This window comes from Nasonia vitripennis, chromosome 5 (assembly GCF_009193385.2).
Source record: "Nasonia vitripennis strain AsymCx chromosome 5, Nvit_psr_1.1, whole genome shotgun sequence".
In the NCBI taxonomy this organism is placed as follows: Eukaryota; Metazoa; Arthropoda; class Insecta; order Hymenoptera; family Pteromalidae; genus Nasonia; species Nasonia vitripennis.
Genome location: NC_045761.1, coordinates 24,067,297 through 24,082,750, shown reverse-complemented (window position 1 = coordinate 24,082,750; position 15,454 = coordinate 24,067,297). Strand labels below are relative to the sequence as shown.

The following is a 15,454-nucleotide window of genomic DNA, read 5'->3' as shown; positions in this document are numbered from 1 at the left end:
AAAAAATTTTGCTTTACCTAGATCGTCGATCTCCTTCGGCGATACGCTCTGGTCCCCGCATTCGGCGTAATACTTTTTAAACTCGAGTCTGTTGCTGTTTTCGGTGGATTCATCGGCGACGCTTGAGGTGTTGTAATCGTCTTCTAAATAATACACGCGATATCGTACGGAATGAATTTTTGACAAAAATGAATTTTAAATAGAGGTATGGTTGAATCCTGAAATATTGATTTACCTATGTAACCGGAAATTTCAAAAGGCAACAAATCATCGGCATCTACATTTATTTCTTCTTTAACACGAATGAAATGAACTTCTTGCATGGTTGAAAAATCGTCGCTATCTGGAATGTCAAAGTATTTATAATGTAGCGACGATACGATGCTTATGCAAAGAACGTTTTTGTTGAGGCTTTCATTTAAAACTGACCTTGAAACTCCGCTGGAAGTTGATGCCTGATGACTTTTTTAATGTGCTTCTTTTTGCTTAATGGTTTAGCTGGAACACAATTTGTTATTATTAAGTAAATTCATGCATAACGACCTGAACGGTATGGATTATTAATATCATTTTGGGAACATCATGCTCGCATGCAAGCTATTATTTCATAAAAGTATTAACAACATTTTTAAGAAGATAAATGACATTTTTTCTGGAAATGACAGACATCTGCGAGGGCCGCGAATACTTGAAAAAATTGGATCAGAAAGGTTTTTATTAGTAACTATGCAGAAGTGCCAGGGTTTAATGTAAAGTGAACGTTATCTCTAACAGATGATAATTTCTTACTACAAGTATTTGATATTCATCACAATAGATGGGACTAAGAATGAAAACAAGAGCATAGAAATTATTTTGAAACCTCTTTAATTTGTGCACAGATTAGATACAAAAAGATCTTAAAGTTAAGATTTATTTCTAATTGGTCATTGTATACTTATTTCCCTCATTATAACTTAACTTATTTTTAACAAAATAAATATTCAGCATATATTTCAATGATCCATTCCAATAATATCAATATATACGTATGTGCAATTACGTCGATAAAAATATTGATTACAATACAATATAATACTTTGAACACAACAATATAACTATTTTGTACTCGTATGAATGCTGCTACCAGTGATATCAATGTAGACTATTGTTTCGATTCACTCACTGTAATTCCTTACAGTCATAATCTTACTATGATTACGTTACGTATACGTGTAGTAATAAATTACAAAAAACAATCCCTCATCAGCCCAATCCCGTAAAAACCCTATAAATCATTAATAATTTAATACAAAATTAAATAGAATCTCCATCAATAATAAAAATATTAAATCGAGCACAAGCTTCACTTCAGCCCTTCTGATGATGTCGCTTCAGATGCACCGTCAAGTTGCCTCTCTGTCTAGCTTTGTAAGGACACTGGGGACATTGGAACGAAGGTGGCTTGTCTCCGCACTCGAAGTTTTCGTGTCGTCTCATCGTGCTTTTCCATCTGTATCCTTTTCCGCAGAATCTGCAGAGGAATTCTAGCTCCTCTTGCTGCTGCTGCTTCGATTTGGGTCTGGCGGGTACCTCGGTATGATGTTGCGGTTGGTGACGGGACATGAGACCAAGAGATGCAGCGAATTCCAGAGCATCCGGGGAATCGCCCACTGTGGCAATCGTGCTTGTCGTTTCCACGGTAGCTTGCTTAGGTGGCTGCACTTGTTTTCGATTGTTATTGGCGCGGATTCGCGATGGTTTTTGGGACGATTTGTGCTTGTTCAGTTGCTTGACGTTCCTGCGCAGGAGACCGATCAGACTCAGTCTGTTGGTTTTGCCTGTAATAAGCCAAGTTGGATTGCATTAACTTTGGAAAATTCGTCTCTGGCTTGGAATTTTAGTGATGTTAGTAGAATACTGACCTTTTCACCCGTTATTTTATGAATATAACATAGCATGTATATAGATATAGTCTATAGAGGTGTGCATGAAAAAACCGATGAGTAGCCGTTAAACCGATCCAACCCGTGCAAAGAAATATCACCTCTTATATAGATGCCCAATACCAATAGTATAAGTACTATAAGAGAAATGTACAATAATAATTACAGAGTGAATGATAGGATATTTTTTACTTTTTTTTAAATTTTATTTATCAATAAATACAATTTTTGAGTTAAAATAAAAGAAAAAATTTTGATGAAATTTTATGTCTTTCCCTTGATAAACTTATTTTTTTTTTGGAAATCACATTGAAAAAATTATTCATCCATGTATGAAAAGTATAAAAATCTGCACCTGTAAACATATAAGACATATTAGTATGAAAATGAAAAATGCTTATAAATAAGTTATTTAAAAAATAATGCAGTATTCATGTATTCAAGGATGATGCAAGGAAGAATCTCATTGGAAAAGTTATTTATTCACTGATAAATGTGGCTTACATGAAAATCGAAGTCATAAGCATTGTACGACAAAAGAACACAAGAACATATAAATGATGAGTAAATCTAAAATAATGTATAAACTAAATAATAGAGTAATCCTAAATCTCAACGCCGATCTTGATTCAGAAGTCAATCAAGATACTGCACGTGGAAAAGTGGATCACCCTCGTTGATCTGCGTCACCTCCAAGGTGGCAAGCAATTCTCCTTGAGATGAGCTGTCTTGATCCATCGGCAGCTGTAAGCTAGACTGATTTCTATTAGCGTCCGCAGGTGGTTGACGTTTGTTCCAATGCAGGGCATTTGTCATCACGACGCTCAATCCTGCCGACAGGTCTTTATCAGTGGTGGTCAGGTTCAACAGGCTTCGTCGTTCTTTGATGATTGCTGTAACGGGATTTCGAATAGTGCAGTTCGAGCAATGTTAAATGAGACGAAAAGTAAGAAGATATGAAAATTAATGTACCTTCCATGCAGTTAAACAAGTTGGTGACTATCATGATCCTCTTGCCCTTTGCCTGTTTCACCGCAGTGTACTGGACAGCCACCTCTTTAGTGATGAACATTTTCAACATCTTGACTATGCATTTGGATATGCTCAAACCTCCGTCTATACCTGATGGTAGAACTGAGATCTGAAAATATCGTTTTTAGTGTTTACTGAATATCACAACTCATCAGCTCTCAACTAAATTTCCCGAAACTTACGACATCTTCTCGAAGTGAAGAATTTGTATCTCCCAACTCCTTGTCGAATCTTTCGAATTCCTCGACTGTTGCCAATGGAATGTTGTACGAATATTTATCCGCGAGTTGTTTGCAGCTTATTACTTTCGGATCTTTGGATACGTCTCCCTTTCTTTGCATCATTGATTTTATGGTTCGAGTCTCTTTGGAAACTTCTTTTACTTCGTCTTTCAGTACGTTTATTCCGTCGATTATACGGGTGAGGCGATCTTTAATTAAAAGTTAGGTACGATTATAAAAACACATGATCAATTTGAACATTCGTAGGCTGTTTTGCCAATAATTCATACCAAGCATGACTTGCTGAAAACCTTCATCGCACGTCTGGCCTTTCAATGGATCTTCTTTGGGGTTTTCCGCTTCTATGGGTGTACGATTTTGCGGAGCTTTACTGATCTGAGAAAGAAGTTGATTCAGAGAAGCTTGTTTTTGCTCGAGACTACTATTTGGATTACTGGCTACGAGTAATTGAGAAGCAATCGATTTTGCGATCAAACTCAAGTTACGTTTGAATTCCTCGTTCAAAGTAGGTTTGTTTTGGAGATCTAATGAAGAAAGTAGAAATGGATTTTCTTGCGTTTTTGTGAAATCGTTGGAATTTCAGGAAAAATATTTTATTTACTCACTCTGAACAACTCTGATACGATGTTGTCCTTGTGTAGAACCAGGCGTTCCTGGGCTGAGCTTTTCTTCCGAAGTTAATCCCGCACTCGAAGACCTCTTATTTTGAAAACCTGTTAAAAGAATTAGTTCATAACCATGTTATTTTTAAAATTATGAAAGTTTCTTTTGTAATCTACGTTAAAATATGAGTACTATATCTTTTTGTCGCCATGCATATTAATCGAAGAGACTTATTTATGTACGTGAAGTATATATTGAAATGAAACGAAAAAATCACACATTAAAACAGAAGATGATATTTATTTCATATTACATTAAATAATAAAACTTACTCATAAAGAGGTGGTCAATCGAATACTTATTGATTAATTTGATCTACAAACATATTTTCTTTTGTAAATAATATAGTTTTAATAACATAATTTATCGAACATAATTAATAATACTATCTCATTTCCTAAAAAAACATCAACAAAATCCTTATAATCTCCCTAATCAGTCTGAGAATTCGGATCAACGTAGTAGTGTCCTTCAGTCTCTTCGAGCTTATGTTTCAGCGTGACGTGCTTCTGCATATTACTCTTCTGTTTGCACCTGTATGGGCAATAGTTGCAACAAAATCTGGGCATCTGTCCGCACTCGTATCTTCGATGTCTGTTCAAATTCGACGAGTATTCGTAGGCTTTGCCACAGCGCTCGCAGACGTAGCCTCGTTCAGGGTCATAAGGTGCGTAACTCTTGACATTCGCAATCACAAAATCAGCCGTAGTCTCGGGTTCGATTATGCAGCTATCGCTTACTGGTATGAACAGCGGATCTGCAAAGAAAAACAAAAAATATATTAGAGGTATTCTCGACAGATTTGGTTTGATCCATCGATTAATAGTGTGTTTTATTGGAAGAAGGGTGATGAAGGGGGCAAAAATAGGATCCATCTTTCAACTTGGAAATTAGTAAGATATTACGGTACGTGCGTGTACAATAATAATAAATCGTATATTTATTTATAATACATTTTTGGCGAGAAATATAACTAAATATAATTCATAGAACGACGTTGTACAGCCACATATTGGAATCTATAAGTATGAGACAAATACTTGAACTATAACCACACCGACGTGCATAAAAGGGCACATTTTTGCATACAACTCGCACGTAATTTTAAAAATACCAATACAATAAATCATACACTGTCTACCATCAGTCTAATCGATCGAAATTTTCCTAGTCAAGGCATAAGTCAACGGAAGAATGTAACTTCCCCTATTCGTTCTAACGTATAAATAAACAATAAAAGCCTAAATCCTGATCTTTCGCTTGTTGAATCTGCAATTGCCCTGGTGAACTTTGAGGCTGTCGAGTCTCTTGCACTTGTAGTTGCAGAAGGCGCAGCGAAAACGAGCTGGTTTGCCACACTCGTAATTCAGGTGACGCTGTAACGTACACTGTCGCTTGTACGATTTGCCGCATTGTTGACACCGATGGATTTGAGATGCTGTTGGATCCGTCGTCGTGGGAATAAACAATGGGTCGAAGATAAACGAGCGATCTGGAAATTTTTAAAGTTACAGAAACGTGATTATTCGGTGTGTAATTTAATGACGATTGGTAATATGACATCAAAGTTAATGATAATTATTTTTTATGGATGTGAGATCGTGAAATCGTGTCGTTTTTATGAATCTTCATTGATATACTTTATCTTGTTGGGAAAATAATGTATCTTCGGTGAAGAACTCGTATGGTATGATTCACACAACGGAAACAATAATACATTTGTGATAGAGCTCACTTTTTTTATTTTTAGTCCTTTTTGGTACACGCATGTATAGTTTTTGTAGAAATACGTCTTTGGGTAGAAAAATGCACAATGACAATGATACACTTTAATTACAACAGAATTATGTACTAAACCTTGACCTGCATGTTCAGATCTACGATTCTGATTTCTATACACTTTTGAAGCAAGAACCAACATCATTTCTATGTATTTTACATAAGAAGAAAGTTCATAACAATAACCAAATTACTATTTACAACGTCGCAGTTCTTTTTCTTTCACAACTCGTAAAAACTAATATTCTGCCCTTTATGACACCGCAAAATGTGGCCTTTGATGTCGTTCTTGTGTTTGCAACGCTGAGGGCAGTAAGAACAACAAAATCGCGGTGGTTTATTGCACTCGTAGGTGAGGTGACGCTTCAACGTCGTCGCGTGAGCGTATGATTTGCCGCACTGAAAGCACACGTTCACTATCGTGTAATGTCGGTTCAACGGTTGCTGTGGGTTTGAGATTGATTCTTCGGATTGACAGAATGCGATGACCTGCTCGTGATTCTGAGCCATTGAATCTGGGAAACCTAAAAATAGGTCGAGTGTCAGTGATGGTGTTAACGTAAATTTTCATACGATTAATTTTTCGAAGCTAAATAGGAGTTATGCTGTATTGTTATTTTACAAAAATATAATATAGAGAAGAAATTGTATTGGCTAGCGTGAAATAGAGTAAGAGAAAATGGTTTAGGTTTTAAATCATTTGCTATTTTATTGCTTATTTTAAAGCTACAACTTCATTCATGAACTATGTATAATTATTATAAAACGACTAGATAACAAAATTCAGTAGAGAAGCGCACATAATATTATATAGATAAATGTGCGAAATAGGATGTTAAAGAATCGCAAATTACATTTATTACACTTATTCCATTTGTAAATTTGATATGCCAATATTGACTACACAATACGTTGCGTTTATATACTATATAGATATGATTATCAGTATATGTATAATGTCATGATGGAAACCTTTGTACTGTGTTATTGTTCATGTGCTATAAAAATAAGGCTATTTAATATTATATACCTATAATATCAAAGCAAAACGTCATCTAAGCAAGTACGACATTTTGGCAAATAAAATCACACGTGTCAATATTCTTAGAAACCATCAAATTGTCAAGCAGTAATTTAATTAATATTTGATAAATCAAAAACCGCATATACTGAAATATTTCTATTGATTCCATTGCGGCTGTATCAAGGTGCTACGATCGTCGACAGTGACATATCCAACTTTCAAGTTTGGATGCTTCATCCTCACGTGGCTATAAACGCTGAAGGTCCTTTTGGAAACGTATCTGCAATACGGACAAGCGAATCTCGGCGTCTGGTTACAAACGTGTTTCAGGTGTTGAGTCAGATTATCATAGCGGTTGTAAACGCTCGAGCAATTCGGACAAGGATACAGTTTTTCTACGACTTTTTGTTTATTCGCTAACGCTTCTGGAGTGATAATTTTGCGTTTTCTCAGGATAGGCGTCTTGACTTCTACAAACGAAAATGGAATCCAATCTAGAAAACAAATTTTGTTAGGATATCAGTTAATGTTATTCGATTAAGCGTAAATTTTACAATTTTATAATCTCACCTTTATTTTTTTCAGCGATACTTAAAGGATCGTTCGTTGGCTGATCTATTGGAATAGGATTTGCGTGCGAATCTCCGATCTTCGGGTTCGGTTGATTCAGAGAAGTGACGTTCACAATTTTCCAATCTGCAAGAAAATTTTATTTTTCTGGGTAACTCTTACAATCAGTTGGACGAGATACACTTGAAAACAGCATGCAACATGGCTCTACGGATTTTTACGTGTCTACCTATAAATTTGTGAAAGTGTAGTTAAAAATAATTATAAATCAAGACGTTCTTTTAAAAAAGCCGTGAATTTTGTATTCGTTTTATTATTTTACACATCTCATTTCGCAGTGATCAAAAGAAAATGGTAGACCAATAATTTAGGGGTAAAACTGCAGTGAAAATTGCATGCATATTCATTTTGGAACTAAAAGTGCGCTCGTTGGGTCTTCCAAGTCGATGCAGGCGACAGCGAGTTCGCTGTGTAACCTCCTCACGTGTTGGTATATTTCGCAAGTGCGTTTTCTTCTCTGACTACAATAAGGGCAGCCAAATCTGGGCTGTTTATTGCAAGCGTACGTCAGGTGCTGTTTCATGTTATCAGAACGATTGTAAACTGCGTCGCAGTTTGGGCAATTGTAACGACCTTTGTTTCTATTTTTCTTTTTTGGCGTTCGACTAGCCGAGTTTTCAATTCCTGAAAAAGTACACGTCAATATTAAAATAATATGTACGTAATCTCTAGGCAATTTATTATCCTTGTACCTGCGATGTATGAGTTGGTGCTGGTTAAATTACACATTAAGGGATCCAGTAGAGGGTCGACGTAAGAGGTTACTCTAGCGTCTATATGGCTTGGATTTGAATCAGGAAAAACCACGAAATTCCAGTCTGCAATAAATATATATTGTATGAATGTGGTTATTTTGTTATGCATTCGGTATGTTCTACTATTCATGCATGTACAATATTTTCCGTTTAAGATTAGATTAATATTTGAGTATATGGAAAGGGTGGAGATGTTGAATGTAAATTTTATATACTTCCAATTCTTTGGAACAAGATATTGATTTACTCCCTTGCTTTAAATACGATTTAATAAATAATTTGAACAAAGTTTATAAGTGCAATCGAAATAAACCTCAATTTTTTATTGTCAATGTGCACGATAAATATACATTTAAAAATTCAAACTAATGCTAGGCTTTGATTAATCAAAATCAAGATAAAAGTATAACACAAATTCACTTTTTTCAGTCAATACTCGATAAACCTAAAATAGCTGAGTAGTATAGTGCCTGCAATTATGCAACATCGCTTTGCACAATTATTTTCCATATCGATCACGCAATTACGCTATTAAATACAGAGAGAAAAATCATATAATAATGTGAGTACACATTGAATTGCTCGACGCATTAAAGTAAATAAACAAAACACGTCAGCCTTTGCACGACGTCAAAAATGATTCAACCTCCTTCAGCCCAAAATCCTAAACTATCTACTCTTCATCCTGCAGCTCGATGCAGTAGACCTGCTGATCCTTGTGCGTATGCCTGACGTGATTGTAAGCATTATATCTGTACTTCGATTTGTACTGACAGTACGGGCACTTGAATCGGGGTCTCTGACAACAGGCATATTTAAGATGCTGCTGAAGTCCTCTTCCGTAACTGAAGCTGCTCGGACAATTGGGACAGGGAAACTGACCATTGTCTGCAGGGGTGAGGCAGTAGTTGGAGCTCGATGGTCGACCTCGACGACGTCTGCGTCGGATATTGTTTGATGCCAGCATTTCCTCGATGTCCAATACGTGCACTCGGTCCCAATCTGCTTTGGTAAACAAAAAGCAGAAGGACGGTGGTTAGATGGGCTTGGGGTGGTTAGGTCGAAAAGAATCATCGATAGTTTTACGCCTGAATTTGGATTTGAAATTTCAAGGGGCTTAAGATAGAGCAGATGAAATTTTAAGTGAAAGATGTGGCTGTGCACGTTCATTGGATTGTGTATTGAAGTGACAGAGCACACGATGGGGCTGCGCATTTTTATTTACTATGTTTTGTGCTTACCTCGTGGACAATGATAGTTTGGAGAAAGTAGCAGACCTATAAGAGTGATTTGAAAAATAATACAAAAATATTGATAGTCATGTTAAGCGTCAAGTTTTTTATTAATAAAATGTTTTAGTAAACTATATTATTAATTTTTGCAGTTTCAACATAAAGGATTGTCTAATCCTTCGTTGTTTTCAACTATCGCATAATACTTCCTCTTATACTCATGCTAAGTAAGCTAACAACCTTACACTAATAATATTCATATCGCAGCATTTATAAATTAAAAACACATCTTGGCACGCTTATATAATTTAAGCTATATAATCTATGAAATATTATGTACTAACTATATTATTACATATTTTTCGTTCTCATAACTTTTCTTTGAAAAATCGTTGCAACTCTAATATTTACATAATATGAGATATCGATGTAATAGTTGAAAAATATAATTTATCATCAGTACAATTTAACTTAATTATGGACTTTCTTCATAAATAAGCTCTCAAAAAATCTCGTACTCTATACGTCGAATAAGAATTCGTTATAACGACACTTAGTGTAATAAACTCGAGGAACAGTATTTCAAACAGTTCAACTACGCTTAAACCTCTTAGTACAAATGTTTACCCAGCAACACATCGACAACGAAAATCTTTCTGTCCGGATGAAGTCTCCTGACGTGTGTCCTTACATTGGGCGAGTGTTTCGTTCGGTAATCGCAATAAGGGCAGTTAAACCTAGGCTGTTGGCCGCATTGGAATTTCAGATGGTTTCGCAAATTATCCTTTCGAGTGAAGGAGGTCGAACATTGGGGACAGATGAATCGACCAGTGGTTGATTGGTGCACGGCGACTTGTAGGTGACTTGGACGGTCGTAGCCGGTTTGGAAGAAATCTAAAACAGAAATGTTTTCTAGTTAGATTAGAATTATTATTTTCATAGTGTTTTTCGAGGGTTGGTTAATTTGTGTTAGAAAAGTTATGTCTAGGAAACTATGCTATTCATAGGATTATGATAGAGGTATATTAGGCATATTTTTTAATTCATCAAAAAGTTTTATTTTGAGCTTATGAAAATTAGTTATCATATTACTTTACAAGTAATACACCTTGTGAATTATTTCACAAAACAAAAACAAATTAGTAAAGCGCTACTTTGAATAATATAATTTTCTTTGGCATGTTATACGCCTAAAATAATAATACTTATATAAAATAAAAAATACGTTTAGATATTGTCATATTTTCAATTTCTTCATTTCTTATTCTCGTCTTCAATGCGGGGTCGCGTGATGTGTTTTCTCGTGTTCTCGCAGATGATGCCGATGCTTGAAGCGCTTCATACACTGGGTGCACTCAAAGTTGGGCAATATACCACACTCGAATTTGACATGGCGCGACAGAGTGTACTTGTGGGTATATCGGCGGCCACAGCGTTGGCAGGAAAACGGCAATGTAACATCGTCGTCAGGTGAATAAATTTGTTGCATCGGAGGATACCACTCTGAAACACGAGTTTTTATCGTGAGAGATACTTGCATGGGTTATTTCAATTTTGAAGAAAGATTGTTAAATAACAAGATAGTTTAGTTGACAATAGAACACATAACGGTATAACGTAAGAGTTAAGGAGTCGGATCAAACTTACCAAGAATATTCTTGACTGTATTGAAGCATGTGATGAGGCTTTCTGTGAAATAAGTTAGTAATCCAGAGACGGGTATTCGAGAATGATTAAAAAATGTTTGTATTAAAAACCTATTGATAATATTTATTATTTGCATTACACACTTATTAAAGAAACATTGTATTTCTTATAGGTTCTTACACGGATCTAGCCGTCAAAAAGATTTTAATCAAACTCAAAAACTAAACTAATTATTCTTTACACAAAACACAATGAACTTTGGCTACAAAATTGTATTAAATCTATGGTAAAGGCGATATATCATTTTCAAAACTGTGATAAAAGATGAACATGTCACATTTAATTCAAAGCTACGACTTTCTTTTCTTTTTCCTTGCGCTGAGAGCGATAGCCGTCCCAATCCTTGGCATTATTCAAGGAGCTTCCAAATGCACTGTAGACGTCCTTTTCTGTGATCGGATTTCCCTGGTTGTCTTTGTGCATCTTTATCAGTACCTCTGTAGAGTAAACATAGGATTATTAGCATCATCCCCGACACGAATCACTTACGTTAAGAAAACGATATCTCACCTATGGTACACTTGCAAAAGCAGGTATCTTTCAAAACGATCTTGTCGCTGATTTTCTTCTGGACTGTAAACTTCAAAACCACAGCTCGAGTGAAAAATTTCCTCAGAATATTCGTCGTACTCTTCGAGGCAATGTTGTGCCGATCCACAAGACTGGGCAGTACTGCCGACTGCAAAATTTTGATACCGCTATTAAACTGATCAATATTAATAGTATCAGTTGGTAAATACAAATTTTTAGCTTACGAAATCTTTGCGCATGGCTTCGTCATTCTTGAGCATGTCTTCAAACTCGTGGAACTCGGCCAACTCTTTCATGGGTAGGTCGATGCTGTACTTGTCAGCAAAGCCGAAATCACATGCTGCGGGTAAATTAATATCGTTGGTCACTGCAGGTTTGACGTCGTCCGGTTTGACTATTATCTGAGCGGATGATACGTTTGTAAGGGCTGTTTTGGTTGCTTTCTGGCACTTGGATATGTCTCGCAGTAGATCGCTGATCTCCTCCAAAGCGTACATAAGGATTTGAAAGTCTGAAAAAAGAAATGAAATTGGCATTAGATTAGTAATGCGATGTAATACAGAATAATAATAGTGATTTTAATGAAAATTTTTTGTTTATAATTAAGAGGATGTACTTCGAGTGCTTAGGATGAACATGAAGGTGCTGAAAAGCTGTAGAATGACAAAACGCTCGTTACTCAGATTGACAAATCACTTTTTATTTTTACATTCACAGATTCTTATTTTTTTATGAGATTATTAAGTAGATTGATAATATCCAGAACATATACTGAGTTTTCAAATTCATATTAATATTGTTTAGGGTACAAAGTATAACACGTGTGCATCCAAGAAATTATTCCGTAGTCTTAAACTCTGCTCTCAACAATTTTCACAAAATTGTCTTTGTCTTTCTTTTCCTCCCCCTTTTAACTTCCTCAGGCTCTACGATCTCTTGGTCCAGCCTCGAGTGTTTGGCTTCGTTGTGGTTCTTGAGTTCGTACCTCCTGTAAAAGAATTTTTTACATATGTGGCATATGTACTTAGGTTCTTTGCCACACTCTAGCCTTTGGTGGCGCATGAGATTTTCGATTCTCGTGTAGCCTCGATCGCACTGACCACAGAGGAAGTTCTGGTTACTGACATCCGCAGATCGTCGATTTCTACGACGAGGCATCGTGTAGTTATAATCATCATCGATAGCCAGAGGGTCAAGCTTGAATATCATGTCATCTGCGAAAGGAGGAAGAATTCGAATGATTAGTATGGGATCGAATGAACATTTGGGTTTACTCGACGTTTTCTTTTTTGTAAGAAGCAGGTTGTATGTTACATAGAGTGAGTAAGAAAGAATTTGGTTATATTTAAGCTGAGAAATCTAGGATTGCGTAAAGGACTCACAGTTTAATTTTTTATCATAATCAAATTACAATTTTTTATTTTCAACGAATTCATAAAAAATATCGCAAACGGTTTGTCGTTCATACATATTTACAGTATAAAATATACTATTGAACGCAGCTTTCAAATCAATAAAAAATAAATTCTGCTCTAGCTTATCTTCATTGGATGAAACGCTTTTTGCAGTTTTCATAGTGCGCTTTGAGGACAAATTTGTGCTTGAATCTTCTCTCGCACAAAGGACAGATCTCTGTAGGTGCGACCCCACACTCGAGTCTTTTGTGCCTGCTGAGGGAAGCTGATAATTTATACGATTTTCCACATCGATCGCATATGTACAAATTGGGATTTTGTAGTGTTGGCCGATGAAGAGGTCGAGTGATTATGATTCTGTGTGAAGCTATTGGTGCAAACAAACCTGCAATTCAAGATTAAAAAATTGTAATTGCAGAAATATATTTGATAAATTAAAAATAGATTTTATATGACATGTTTTATTAATTTAGAAACTGCGCGTGAGAGAGTTGAACTAAAGTAGCAGACGGAGAAATGTAATAAATATAGAAAAATAAACTGTTTAGAAAATTAGTTATTTCAGTAGTATCTATCAGTAGAACGAGGTTAGTCAACTATACACAAAAACGTCGTTTATTTATAATTTTAATAAACTGTATGTTACCTGAAAAAAGGACATTATAATTTGTAAGTATTATTCATAAAAATTGCTATTTACATATCATTTTTCGAAATTCTTATTTATTATAAAATATACGATTTGTACAAAGTAAGCAGTGGCTTCCACCATGATAATACGGACACTGATTGTAGAAAGAAAAAAAATAAAATCACAAAGGTAAAAATTTGTATACGTATAATAGAAGAAAACGATTGACGATTTAGAATAACAGCGTAACAGTAAAAATCATATAATATATACAAACTGTTGTATTTCATGTATGTATCAAATCTATTCCTATATTTACACTTACATAAGTAAATAACATTATTTTGATACAGTGTTGAAAATTTATAATTTACATTTGTATATTATGACTTTAAACAAATTGTATGACTTTATGACTTAATGATGTATTGCTTTGTGTGTAACTTGTATTTGATTTCATACGGTCTTTACATATTCTATGCTAATTTTAAAAAATAAAGTATAATACTACATTTTTTGGGCCAATGTTTTAGCTACTTATTTTACGTAGGCCCAAATATGGCACTGCTTAATAAAGGTTAATGAGCTTCTAATGACTTTTTACACTGTTGAAGATGACCGCATTAGGATGTTGTCCCCCATTATAGATATAAAAGACACGTTTTAATAATCTACAAAAAGTTCTCAAATCAACTTTTCTCGATTACATGAAGTGCAGCCTGTTGAGGTGCTTCTTCAGATGATGCTTGTGCTTGAATCTGCTGCCACAAATGACGCAGGCGAATTGACGCTCAACGCCACATTCGCGTCTCTGGTGTTGGGTCAAGGAGCCCCGGGTCTTATACATCTTGTAGCATCGCTCGCACGTATACTGGCCATGTTCCGTCCAACTGGAAGCTGAAATACACAAAAAGCAGAGAGCGATAGTGCTCTTTAGTCTAGGAGAATTCTCAAATTAACGCGAGACGGGCATTCAGGATGCTTTAAGATGATGCATAGCTATTATCTCGAGATGGTTGAAGGAATGTGTGTTTGTGTTAATTGCGATTGTTTTTATTTTCACTTTTTTTTGCAAATTTTCGTTATTCACAGCATTCTGGCTTTGAATGTTTGATTACGAAAATTGAGTTACTTGATTTGCTAAAATAAAAAATATCATTAAACGACTAGAAAAGTTTGGAGTACAAGTTCTTTTTCTAAGTTTTAATTTTTTATTTATAAAGCAGTATTGAATTTACAAAATATATTCTAATCAAGAAGTCTTATGATGATTTATTATAAAAAAAAAACGTTACTATATGATTTCTCGGATTAAATTATTAGTCTATACACTTTATCTATACGTTAGTTGATAGTTTTCGAAGAAATACAAAAAGGGTATAAATTTTTTTTCAAAGACCACGCAGCGTACGTTATTATTCAGGTAACTTTGAGCACCTGACTACAAAAAAAAAAGATTTACTTGTTTAACATTTTCTTTAAAAGGTGATATTAAAACGTAAAGTAAAAAAATCACTTCTTCAGTTGTAACTTTGATAGTAACCCAATAACGACTATCAGAGTATATGGCGGTATGATAATCAATTCAAAATTTAATTTCCAATTGGACAGTTGTGCAATCTAGTCGTGTGCTGTCGAAGGTGATGCTTATGCTTAAAGTTTTTTCCGCAGAATATGCAAGAAAATTGACGACCAACACCGCACTCGTGACGTTGATGTCGAATCAATGTCCCTTTTGATCTGTATAGTTTTTTGCACCTGTCGCATTCAAAAAGATATTCTTCATAATAACCTGGAATGAAAAAAGGAAACAATGTCAGTGATGGTAAGTTGTGCTGAAGTATTAATTTTGAAACTCACAGAAACTCAAATCTTAGAAATGCAAAGA

The 15,454-nt window shown here is 35.2% G+C and overlaps 3 protein-coding genes across 9 annotated transcripts in view; all 3 read right to left on the bottom strand.

The window, feature by feature from the left end:
* LOC100123363 (longitudinals lacking) overlaps positions 1-15,454 on the bottom strand; it is a 280,984-nt gene that overhangs the window by 25,267 nt on the left and 240,263 nt on the right. For 2 of the 7 annotated variants that reach the window (XR_004227835.2, XM_031931292.2), the window contains exons 7-9: positions 430-498; positions 236-343; positions 18-143 (exon numbers count right to left, since the gene is read on the bottom strand). The exons of 4 other annotated variants lie outside the window; for them this stretch is intronic. Coding sequence is in view for 2 of the 3 variants with exons in the window: in XM_031931292.2 (XP_031787152.1) it covers positions 18-143; positions 236-343; positions 430-498 (303 nt within the window). In the remaining variant the exon portion in view is untranslated. Of the gene's footprint in view, positions 1-17; positions 144-235; positions 344-429; positions 499-2,386; positions 2,819-2,897; positions 3,067-3,139; positions 3,388-3,468; positions 3,724-3,804; positions 3,913-15,454 lie in introns of those variants that run through there. One more of the 7 variants, XM_031931290.2, reaches the window with a different exon arrangement.
* Positions 5,577-6,793, bottom strand: LOC103316286 (zinc finger X-chromosomal protein-like). The gene is made up of 2 exons (XM_016985603.3): positions 6,672-6,793; positions 5,577-6,165 (listed from the first exon to the last, which is right to left on the bottom strand). Exons 1-2 carry the CDS (start codon positions 6,694-6,696, stop codon positions 5,864-5,866), a joined length of 327 nt encoding a protein of 108 aa, XP_016841092.1. The 5' UTR covers positions 6,697-6,793; the 3' UTR covers positions 5,577-5,863.
* On the bottom strand, positions 10,317-11,179 carry LOC100679598 (gastrula zinc finger protein XlCGF57.1-like). The gene is made up of 2 exons (XM_016985600.3): positions 10,930-11,179; positions 10,317-10,785 (listed from the first exon to the last, which is right to left on the bottom strand). The coding sequence occupies exons 1-2, from the start codon at positions 11,063-11,065 to the stop codon at positions 10,556-10,558; spliced, it is 366 nt and encodes a 121-aa protein (XP_016841089.1). The 5' UTR covers positions 11,066-11,179; the 3' UTR covers positions 10,317-10,555.

Coding starts and splice junctions, on each gene's coding strand:
- LOC103316286 (XM_016985603.3), bottom strand. CDS start 6,696: ATGACGTTTTGCTTTGATATTATAG. Junction 6,166..6,671: donor GTTTTGCTTTGATATTATAG/GTATATAATATT, acceptor ACCTATTTTTAG/GTTTCCCAGATTCAATGGCT.
- LOC100679598 (XM_016985600.3), bottom strand. CDS start 11,065: ATGCAAATAATAAATATTATCAATAGGTTTTTAATACAAACATTTTTT. Junction 10,786..10,929: donor TACAGTCAAGAATATTCTTG/GTAAGTTTGATC, acceptor CTCGTGTTTCAG/AGTGGTATCCTCCGATGCAA.